This window comes from Crocuta crocuta, unplaced genomic scaffold, assembly GCF_008692635.1.
Source record: "Crocuta crocuta isolate KB4526 unplaced genomic scaffold, BGI_CrCroc_1.0 scaffold41, whole genome shotgun sequence".
Lineage (NCBI taxonomy): Eukaryota > Metazoa > Chordata > Mammalia > Carnivora > Hyaenidae > Crocuta > Crocuta crocuta.
Genome location: NW_027529428.1, coordinates 381,076 through 393,234, shown reverse-complemented (window position 1 = coordinate 393,234; position 12,159 = coordinate 381,076). Strand labels below are relative to the sequence as shown.

Below are 12,159 nucleotides of genomic sequence, written 5' to 3'. Positions count from 1 at the left end.
ACTGAACACAATTCACCTTTAAATGAATTGAAATATCGCAAGTTTTTATTAGTACATAAGAAATAAAATCCTTTTTGTTAGATCATATTTTTTTGCTCAACTGTAGCACTCAGAGCCTTATGTTTAAAAAAAAAACCAAACGTGCTTTGCACATTAATAAAAACAGTAGTCAAATCTTAGTATCAAGTCAAACAGCAAAATAAGCCCTCTTAAAAGTTACTACCTATAACATTCATCCCTTTCAAAAAGAAACTTAAAGAAGTGTCCATATTTTCACTGTCCTTAGTACCTGCATTTCCTAGGTTTTACATTCAAACAGGCCACAGTAGGGCTCATTTGTTATTCTACAAAAAAAACCCTTAAACTAGCAAATGAAATAATTTTGTCACTAACAATAAACAAACACAAACTATCTACAAACCAGTTTTAGACTCACAGATGAAAATCCATACAAACTCCCATCCCCTCTGGATCTACAACAGTCCCTGACTTCTGCACTTGACACATATAGTTATCATATTTGTCCAATACAGAAAGAACAGCAGGAAAAAATAAGACTATACCAGCATGGAATGTTTCAGAACTCCTTAGCCTTATTTATGACAGTGGCTCTCAGGTTGGTCTGAGGACCCCTCGAGGTTCCCAGAGACTGTTACAAATCTCTATGGGGGCAAACTTTCTCCTTATACTTCAAACAAAACAATGTCTTGCAACAGATCGGATGCAGATGTGGATGAGAATATACGTATCCTCTTTTCAGTCAGGCATTGAAGATATCTGCAATCGTGAAAAACAAAGCCACTTTCCCTACTGTCATTTTTTGTTTTGGAAATAGTTATTTTTCACTAATCATGTTATTTATGGAAACACAAATAGCTCTTTACCTGTTAAAGTAATTTTAATTTTTTTCTAACTTCTAGAAAATTTTCAAAGTATATGATCTATAAAACCAAAAATTCTCTGGGGTCATCAATCATTTTAATTTAAGCTGCAAAAATCCTGAGACCATAATGCTTGAAAACCACTGCCCTGTAGCAAACAACAGCCCTTAACCTGTCATTGGCTGGGGGAAAAAAAACAAAAACCACAGCTGCCAAGCAGTGATCAATTGACTTTTTCTACCAAGTAAAATAGTTCATAATTCAAACCACTTTATTAAATAGGTAAGTACTACAATATTTTAGGCAACTAATAGTACACATCATCTCATTATCCACTGCTTCTCATATTCAATTTTACACAAAGTTTAAAGAGCTACTTCATTTTATACAACTGCAGCGAAATCCCACTTATGTGGACAGTGAACAATTTCATTCCTCTCTACAGACTGAATTAAATGTTTAGGTTACAAATTAGTGTCGTTTTCCCATTTTATATCATCATCACCAAGGGATGCCTGTAGTAATTAGGCAGGAAACACAGTACCTACACTTATTCTGAAAATACCCATTAAAATTATCATTAAGTAACCTGTGAAAAATTTGTTATGAGAGAGACATGCAAACAACACATTAACTACCCATTTATTTTGTGCTATCGCCTAGATTGGTTTATGCAATGTACCCACCATATCTGACTTAACAGTCCACTGACTGTGAACTCAACATGAGGACCTAGGATCAATCCACAGCTGTCTGAAATTCAAGAACTGCTTTGTATTTGGAGGGTACAACTCTTCACCCTTCTTCCACCCACCCTCACCTCCCCAATGAATTAAGTTCTTGCTTACATTTGTCAGCCAAAAATATAAATAGGAGGTTATTTGATACACTCAGAAATACACACGCAGAGGTAGGGAAAACGCCACTCTTGCCACAGCGTCTCAGAGAGATACATACCATGGTACCCCTTCCACAATCGTCTAGAACTCCTGCTGAACCTTTCTATGGTCTTAAATCTTGTAGTATTTTTGTCACATTTCCTCAGGTCTTTGAGAAAAGGCTTTGTAATATGTGTGCCTACATATCCCTAACTATAGCTACATTTCCTATGTTGCCTTACATATAGTAAGTACTCAATAAATATAGTTATTTTTAGGTGAAACAGTACTGAGAACAGAAAACTAAATTAGAAAAATAGTTCTAAACCTAGCATAAGTTCAATAAATTAAAACCTACAACAGACTACAGCTTTCTCAACATCTCCTGCCACCTCTGTTCTTTGGTTTAGGATTAGGGTTTTTAGGGTTCTTAATTTGATACTCTATTAAATGAACATGGCATAAAAAACTGTAACAATGACAATCTACAGTGACACTGAAACAGGAATAAACAGAAAGGTCACCTCCATCAAAGTCAGTTTACTTAGGTTTGTACTTTGGGAGGAAGATATTTTATTCCCTAGCTGTAATTTTTCCTCCCCTCTTTCCCTCCCAACATCTTCCAGAGAAAACTTATGGTACAAGGATTTTAAGACTAGCCACCCCATCCTTTCACCTTTACTCAATGCCCCAGTGCATCCTGATATATAAAGTACACGGAGATCAGTCTCCAAGAGAATTTTAAAAGTAGCCACTATTCTACACAGAAGAGGGAAGGGGAACTTTTTAAACTCAAATGATTTACATATCTTCCCCCAAACTCATTAAAAAAAAAAAAGAGCAGAATGATTAAATGTTCAGTATCCCAATTTTGCTACCTTATTTAGATTTAACATGGCCAAAATAACAACCATGTTCAAAAGAAAAAAGGAAAGGAGGCAAAAACCGTAGGTCATCCCCTGAAAGGGGCCAACGTCACACTTCATTTGCTCCACAACATTTTAGGGATTCAGTTTAGGTACAGATCGCCCCACAGCTAACTGGCAAATGCATGTAAAGATTGAACGTGCAGTATGTAAAATGGTTAGGATTTACTCTGGTGAAAAAATGGAACCTTACAACCCCAGAGCCTCTGTCCACTGAATTCCCTTATTTTTAAGAGCTTACTCAGACACACGGTTCTTCGGTTGAAAATAAATTTAAGTTCAAGTTCACCCTCCAAGGACAATTACGGAAGGAAAACTAGATATGGAAACCTAGCAACTAAGATGCATTTGTAGAGGATAATGAATGGTTTAGGTAAAAATAACACATTACTAACCAATTTCACATATGGATTGTGACCTCTTGCCTGTAAAACTGATTTAAGATAAAAATGAATACTCTTCTAAACTACAGGCAACCTGGACTCGGAATGCAATGATAAACATATTTTTAAAGTGGGTCCGGGGCATCTACAGATCAAAGCATATTTCCAAGTGAGAAATCATAGCAGACAGCTTTGCCTCCAAATCATGTCCCTCTCACCTAACAAAAGTTTTATTAAAAAAAAAAAAAAAAAAAAGGCGGGGGAGGGGGGTTGGTCATATTAAAAAAAAAGAAAAACACCAGGTCGCTGAGAGAGACGGGGAGAATATACGTGTGTGTGCCCGTGTTTCACAAAAGGCAGCCTGGGGTGCATTGCAGGAAGGAAAATGTATTATGTGCAGCAGGCGCTTGAGTACTTACTGTGCCCGGTTCTCTGTCTGCTCCCGAGGTTACCAAGAAACGCACAGACATGCCCGTTCAGACACAGAGGCAAGAACAGAAATAAAAAAAAGGGGGGAATAATTAGAACACAAGCCCCAAACAGTTTTAAAAATGGCTTTTATTTATATAAGTCATTGCACATTCCTAATACAGTGATTTCCTGAAAATTACAGTATTTTGTAAACATAAGATTTACAGTTTAACCATACACAAAGCCTATTTTTTTCATTTCTTGACAGAATAAATTACTTTTCTTCAAAAAATTAGTCAAGTGCAATTTTGCCCAATATTTTATGCATACTAGAATTAAAGCCTATGAAACTAAGTAGTAACAGATGCAATTATCAAACCTTTCATTTGAACACATTCACTTTCAAATTTAACTTCTTATTTCGCCCCATTTAACAACATTACTTTCTTTGAAAATTACCCAATTAAGCAGTTAACAGTTTTCCATAATATGGTACAGGCCACTGGCATTAACTAGGCTGTTGCCAAAATGTCAAGATGCCTGCAATCTAAAGAGATCGGGAAATCTACAGATGCCCAAGTTAAACCCTGAAAACTTCCAGGGAGGACTGTGTTTCAGTGGCCAAGCTTTGCGACAGTTCCTCTTAGCTCATTGTTTGCTCTCTGCATGGGGTGGGGCTCTCTTTAGCGGTGCACACAACTTTGCAGCACTGTATGAGTGTTAGGACCAAGTCCTAATCTGGCTTGCCCGGCCTCTCACCTCTGTGGTGCTCTGCATCATGGTGCTTCTTGTCATCTTTTATTGCCAAGTGAGACTGCCCACTCAGAGCACTAGACAGTGCCAGGAGGCCAGCACTGCCCCCGAGGGGCGGGATGCCAGGAGGCTGAAGTCCCGAGGGGTGAGGCGTTAGGGGCACTGGGGGTCCGTGGCCATGAGAAAGATGCTGAGCTTGCAACTGCTGCTGCTGTTGGTGGCAGTGAGAGGAAGGGGAGGAGGAGAAGGAAGGGGAAGAGGTGAGAGAAGAAGAGGAGGAGGGAGGGCGGAGGAGGAAGAGATGGGAGGGAAGGAAGGAGGTGATGGAGGGAGGGAAGGAGATGATGGAGGAAGGGGAGGAGGAAAAGGAGGGGAAAGAGGTGAGAAGAAGGGGAGGAGGAAGGGAGGGAGGGAAAAGGAAGAGATGAGAGGAAGTGGAGGAGGTGAGAGAAGAAGTATAAGAGGAAGGGGGAGGAGGTGAGGAAAGGGGAAGAGAAAGGGGGAGGAGGGGGAAGAGGAAGGAGAAGCGATGAGACAGGAATGCGAAGAAGACGAGGGGAGGTGGCAGTGGTGCGGCAACATCCAGGGGAGAAGTACCCATGACGTGAGAGAATGGAGGAAACAAACAGGAGGTTCAGCGAACACAGGAGGAGAACAAAGACACAAAGGGGAAAAAAGGAAAAAACGTGATTAGTGTCTTCAGTTCATCAAAAGCTTCCACCTATACAGTGACCTCTCCCCATCTTCCCCAAATAGAATCTGAGCTCCGTCTACACTGCCTCCTTCTGGCACGAGTCCTCCCCTCAGAGCCTCCCCACAGAGACGTAGCTGAGAACTAGCAGGGAGTTGGGCTAGTCGGTAGGCACTCATGTTAGATCCATCTCTCTGTGCCTCCAGGGACGAAACCCACTGTGGGGCTGAAGGTGAGATGTTTCCTGATTTCAGGAAAGTTAAAACAGGGGAGGCGCAGATGTGCACCCCACAAACCATAACTACTCTCGACCAGTCACCAGAGACTAGTGACATGCAGTGACTCTGTTTCCCCAAAATTCTTGTGCTAACTTACCACAACGGTATGAGACACAACCAAAATACTACCTTAAATTATTGGAAGGCAGAAGAACGAACCAGCATCTTAGGCATATCCCCTCCCCTCGCAAGTACTCCTGGGCCCTTATTTCATAAGCCCACACAGGAGTAGGAGGAAGCACTGAAAGAATGGAGGCTCAGGGTGTTGACTAAACTGCCAAGGTTCTCCCACCAGGCGGGAGGGGAGTGAGGTCATGTAGCAATGACCCTCAAGGCTGCCCTCATCCCACTACACACAGAGGGAGGCGCCAGGGGCCACACTGGCATAGCTGGAAGAAACCATAGCATGAGACTTTGTTTATCACTTCCTTTCCCCTTTAGTGTCACAGAGGACAACACTGAGAGGCGGAGAGGCCTTGATAAGGAACACACTCTGCCCTGCTGTGTGGACTCTACCCATGGTGACCCAAGTCCCCACGCACAAATGCCTTTGCCTCTATCCCTTAACCCAGTCCAGAAGTTAGAAATCTGTTCACACTAAAAAGTACCACTGCTCTCATATATTTAAGAGCATGTTGTAGTAAATGAGAAAATATCCAAGAAATGGCCCCTAAGCCATAAATCTGGCCACATTTCAGATGTCCAACATAAAACTCATTTTTGATGAGACAGTAAAAACGATTAAAGCTCAATTTCTAAGGTGTAATGTTAGAAAATTCTTAAGATTCTGATTTGTGCTCACTTCCCTGGGACTCAATTACTCGTTTATTTATGACCCTCTCGCGTGTACTGAATATATTCAATCTTCACGCCAGATCTTCAGTAATTTCTACCCAGACCACTGGTCTTTAATTGAATCCTAAATATGCTTCCCGCCCTCCAGAGTAAGAGAAAACAGCATCTTAAAGCCAGAAATCAGTGTCTCCAGTCAGTTTACAATAAATTTTCAAACACTCCTAGCATCTTTTCAAAAATCTTTGGGAGTCAACCTTCCCTTGAAACTCCCATTCCGTCCAAGGGAGCACCGTGCTCAACAGCGGAAAAGTGGAAAGGGGGAGAGGTCAGAGCGGGCGGCACTGATAGTCTCCTTGGAAAGTATTTATAAACTCCTCATTCACCATCTGAGATCATAATAACAATTTCTTTATGTATAAAATCACCTTCCTATCATCCCAAAGACACTAATTCTTGCTCTGTCACCTTTTAAGAGCTTGGCAATAGCAAGACATAAAACTGGAGGGGCTGGCAGCAAGCTCATGGTCCACTAGGCATGCTCATTAGTGCTTAATTAGGAACTAGACACCTGCCATAAGAAATGTGCTCGGAGAAGGATGAGGAACAGGTCTGCCCTACTAGCAATTGCTATCATTACTTGGAGAATAAGAGCTATGTCCGGCTTCTGCGGGGGAGAGGCAATGATGCATACACAAGCAAGTGCAACGGGGTAATTAAGCACGGCACAGATTACAAGATGAGCGAGGCCAAGCAGAGGGGAAGGGATTTAACTACCGGGTGGAGGCCACCACCCTTTCACCCCTCCCTGCACACCCCATTCCCCCAAAAATCCAGAACAGAGTCACCGATAGACTTCTCTGGAGGTGCGATTTTATGTCACAGCAAAGGCATACTTGAGGCAAATGTTTGGATACCCAAGAAGGAAGTAGAGTTTTTCTGCCAAACCCAAGTTGGTTTTTAGAAGGATGAACTAGAAAGCCTTGTCTGAAACATTATTGAAAAGAGAAACTAGCTTATATAATAAAGGGGCTTTGCCACAGCTGTGAAGTAGACCCACGTGATTAAACCCAACATTTAGGCTAATAACTATCAACAGGGATATCCAACAGCCTAATTGGCGCCGGGGAAACTCCCCTCCTCTTGAAGAAAGCTCACTGTCCATTATTAGAGGCAACCAAGTTCCTCCATCCTTAGCTTAACCACGCTTCTTCCCTCTTTCAAAGCAAAATCCTATCAAACTGTAAAAAGTACTAAGCAGGGATAGGATGGATCACAACTACCAAAGATGCTGTGGATCCAGGAAACATGGATTCTGTGACCTCACATTCTACTTATCTTACCATGCAGCACTCCCAGATACCTTCAGGTCCACTACATGGCCTCAGCTCAGAACACACCCAAGGCAAGATGGGTGAGCATCACGGATCCCATTTCACAGAGGAGGGAGTGGCTTACACGGGGCTCACGGTCAGGTCACAATGAGGATGACAAGCCTTTCATTCCCTGAGACGGCATTTTTCCTAGGACCCGGCAGCCCAGTCAAGTTCACAAGCAGTTAGAGTGTACCCAAGCAAGAGGAAGGAAGAGGCGATCTCCTTCTCCAACAAAGATCTCTCTCATGTCTCTCCCTTCCCAGGTAAGAGGATGCTCTTGAGGGCATATAACGCCACATGTTCTGAAACAATCCACCCTCACCACTGGACGTTTGCCAGGGATAAATCCACCTTTACCATGAAGCCTTAACAGCAGTGACAGATGGAAATGTGTTCTTAGATTTGTGCCTCATCAGCCCCACTCTCTAGTCCCCAATCCCCAATCCTCCATCCCTCTGTCTGAAAAAGGAGGATCTCTTTTGTTCCAGCTCTCTTCCAAGGAAGCTTTTAAGAATCAAGCCTGAACAATGGCAGTGATGGCTTCTTGTAGAAGACGCTTAACAAATAAAAAGTGTCATTTCTGAGACAACACACACATATTGGAATGCACAGAAGGCCCACATCTGGGAGAGTAAACAATTAACTCCGAAAGGGCAGCCCACCTGTCCCATCTGTCTTTCGAAGGACATTTTCTCTCAACAAGGCTCACCAGAGACACTCCAGTGATGGTCACCTTCACCAAAAGGGGAGGGAGGGCATGGGGGGAACATGAATGCTACTTTTAAAATGTATTTTACAACAAAAGAGATACTGACATCGCTATACAGCCAGCAAAACTTCAAAGAAAAAAGAAAAGAAAAACCCAAAGGCTCTACCAACTAAAGGAACCTACGTGCATCGGTCTTCCAGAGACCCAAACCTGCATGGATGGATGCGGAAACTGAGATGTTTCTCAACATAACAGCGAGGGTGAGAGAAATCCAACCTTCCACCTCCTCGTTACCTTACACTAATTAGTAAACCTTTTTTTTTTCTTTTCTTTTTTTAGTTAATGCTTGCAAATTTATACAGCACAGGACACACAGGCAAAAAGTTTGTCAAGCTACCAGAAAAGGTATTTTGGATGAGCAATGTTAGTTTTTAGCAATGCAGGTGGTTTCTCAGACAACCAGTGGTTCTCAAACAGCAATTATGACACCCTCCTTTCCCACCCTAGGGACACCTGGTAATGTCTAGAGACATTTACACTTGTCACACCTGGAGGAATTGTGGGGGTGGGAGGGGTGCTGTTAAATATCCCACAATGCAAAGGGCAGCCCCCTCCCACCCACCACAGAGAATTAACAAGCCCAAAATGTCAACAGTGTGGAGGCTGAAAACTTTTAGTCTAGATCGAAGCTGGAATTCTGCCCCATTACATTAGAATTCATGTTCTTATACAGCAAGTGACTTGACAAATGGTTGCTTAAAAAAATAAAAACGCTTTTCAGCATTCAATTGTTCACTGTCCCTTGATCGCCATGAAATACCCTGTCACAACTCACAGAACAGGCATCTGCTTCCCAGAGTTGACTCTACTACTTTAAAATAAAACAAACAATGGGGGAAAAGAAGTTCACATTTCATCAAACAATTTTAAAAAGCTACACTGGGGGGAAAAAAAGAGGAAAAAAAAAAAGCCAAACAGCTACACTGGAAATTTCCAGGTATTGGTGTTTTTGCGCCTCTAAGGTGGTTCTGTAAAGGTTTCGGTGTTGACAGAAGAAGACGTGCACTTGCTCTTAACCCAGACACTGTGGACAGGCTGCAAGCGAGACAAGTAAAACAAACACCAAACTCTGAGTTAATGATAATGAAAACCCACAAAGAATAAAGTCACCTCATCCATGTCAAACAACAGCAACGCACTCAGAATTTTAATTCCCATTTTACCTAGCGCAGCCTGGGTCAATTATGTTACTATAATAAAATTGACTTTGCTGTTTACATTCCCAGCTTTAATGTAATGCTGTAGTGGTTTCTTCAGTTTTGTTTCTAAAACAGCAGCAGCACATGCTTTATCACCACAGAGCTGCCAAGACAACTGGAAAGGACACCCAGAAAGAAAATGAAGGCCAACGCCCACCTTAACCTCACCAGATTGCTAAGCTCTTTATCACCGACCACAGAATCAACTTGAATTTTTGAAATTTAACTGGCTTTATAACCTTAGGGAAAACCATGTCATACAGATCACAAACTGAACCCAACCAGAACTAAAACCATGGCCCAAAATAGCGTCTCTAATGCTAAAAGCGTGACAGTAAGTGGCATTTATAGTGTTTGGTATTTAAACACTTTTAAAGGGGAAAAAAAAATGTGAAAAGTAGCATTTGTTGACAGTTCTCTCCAAATCACTCTTCCTCAATTTCTGCTATTTCCCGGTTCTTTAAAACACTCAGTTCTTATCTTGGGAGACTACAGAAAAAGAAAATTGGCATGCTACAGTAAACAAGCATAGGGAGAGTGGGAAAGAGCCGTGTGGGAGCAAAAACATCAAGGACACTACTATAGGAGTTATCTGAAAACCTCCCATTATGTGAATGGCCTCTCTCGTGAAGAGGGGCAAGGGTGATAAACAGGCAGAAACTGCTTACTGGGGCCAAGAATTCTCAAGCCACTTGAACACAGTTTAAAAAAAAAACACACACACACAATAACAATAACAAAAAAACCCAAATCCACTTCAAGGTCCCATCTCAATGCAGGAGTGCACAGAAAATGACGCAAGGAGGCAAAACGGATGGCCTATCTGTAGGCAGGCACCAGGATGAAGGGCGAAATTTCTCAAGAGCATCTGAACTTATCTTTATTTTTCCTGCATTTCAGCAGATCCACAAAAGCCAACTGGTCCTCCATCATCACTGACTTACTTGCTCCTCCCACCTGCCCTAAATGACAGTTACAGCTGTGACAGCAATCAGAGGGCACTAGGACGGAAAGGCCTGAATCAGAATAAGTTTTAAAACACATTTATTTAAGGAGGTCCACTTTTTAAAAAATGTTTATTTATTTAGTTTTGAGAGACAGAGAGAGAGAGAAAGGGAGAGAGAAAACACAAGTGGGTGAGGAGCAGAGGGAAGGAGAGACCGAATCCCCAATAGGCTCTGCGCTGTCTGTGTGGAGCCTAACACGAGGCATGAACTCACGCATCATCTATGAGATCATGACCTGAGCAGAGATCAAGAGTCAGATGCTCAATCAACTGAGCCACCCAAGTGCCCCTAGATATATCTACTTCTAAAACCATGTAAACTTTTGATGAAAAGATGTTCAACATCAGTAGCCATCAGGGAAATGCAAATCTAAACCACAAACAAGATACGTTATACCCACTAGAAGGGCTAGCATCAAAAAGATGGACAAGAACAAGTGTTGGAGAAGATGTCGAAAAACTGAATTCTCATCCACTACTTTGGAAACCGGTCTGGACAGAGTAACCATATGACTCAGCGATTACACTTGCAGGTTAGACTCACAAGAAGAGAACGTGTCCATACATGTACACAATGTTCACTGTGGCTTATTCATATCAGCCAAAAGGTAGAAACAACCTAAATGTCCATCCACTGATGACTGGATTAATACATGTGATATATTAATACAATGGGATATTATTCATGAGTAAAATGGTTGAAGTATATGCTACATGAATAAACCGTGAAAACTTCCTGAGATGTGAAAGAACCCAGACACAAAAGGCCACATGTTATAGGATTCCTTTTACATGAAATGTTTGTAACAGGCAAATTCAGAGACAGAAAAATCAGTGGTTGCACAGATGTGGGGCGAGAGGGAGGCAAAGGGAGTAACTGCTAATGGATATGGGGTTTCTTTTCGAAGTGATAAAAATATTCTAGAATTAGCAGTGATGGGTGCACAAGTTTGTGAATATACTAAAACACACTGATCTGTATGCTTTAAAAGGGTGAATGGTCTGGTATGTAAATTATACATCACTTTAAAAGCCATAAAAATCTAGGGTTGCCTGGGTGTCTCAGTCACTTAAGTGTCCGACTTCAACTCAGGTCATAATCTCACGGTTTGAGATTGAGCCCAGCATCAGGCTCTGTGCTGACAGCTCAAAGCCCGGAGCCTGGTTCAGATTATGTGTCTCCCTCTCTCTTTGCCCCTCCCTCTCTTGCACTCTTTCTCAAAAATAAACATTAAAAATATTTTTTAATTAAAAAAATAAAAATCTTAACACTTAGCAGTTCATTATCAATCGGCTTAACCACTCCACCACCTCATCTGCTCAAAAATCTAACTCTTAAAATGGGATGCTCTACTTTCCACTCTGACAAGAGAGAAAATATGATAATGCCTTCTTCCAAGGAATCAAGTACAGATCATATGAATAAATGTGGGGAAATGAAAAAGTAAACAATGCCTCAACGAGTTTTCTAATAACTAAAAAGCACACTGACTATTCGGAAGAACCCAGACTTTGAAGCCAACCCCTGCATTTGGCAGATAAACCTGCTTGTACTCTCAGTACAAATCTAAACCTGAACCAAAGAAGTAGATACATATAACAGGCTTTGCAGTACTGCTCCTTCTCCTTGGAAAATTAATAAAAGGGCTGGACCACTAGAATTTAGGTGGAGGGTATATCACTAAATGTAAGTTAATACAGCTGGAAGATCCATGCTTGCTGTAGCCATTTCATTTCCTCCTGTTGGTAGCAGGCTATGCATTATTCTCCTAGGGCAAATTTGTTTTATAAAGAAACTTACAGCTGGGTTATTGAT

At 41.7% G+C, this 12,159-nt stretch overlaps 1 protein-coding gene across 4 annotated transcripts in view; it reads right to left on the bottom strand.

Moving 5' to 3' along the window:
- The window catches only part of LOC144227664 (transducin-like enhancer protein 1), a 90,087-nt gene that overhangs the window by 42,349 nt on the left and 35,579 nt on the right, over nt 1–12,159 (bottom strand). For 2 of the 4 annotated variants that reach the window (XM_077759335.1, XM_077759338.1), the window contains exons 7-8: nt 4,239–4,443; nt 3,488–3,504 (exon numbers count right to left, since the gene is read on the bottom strand). In XM_077759335.1, coding sequence (XP_077615461.1) covers nt 3,488–3,504; nt 4,239–4,443 — 222 coding nt within the window. The remainder of the gene's footprint in view (nt 1–3,487; nt 3,505–4,238; nt 4,444–12,159) is intronic. The other 2 variants (XM_077759336.1, XM_077759339.1) reach the window with 1 other exon arrangement.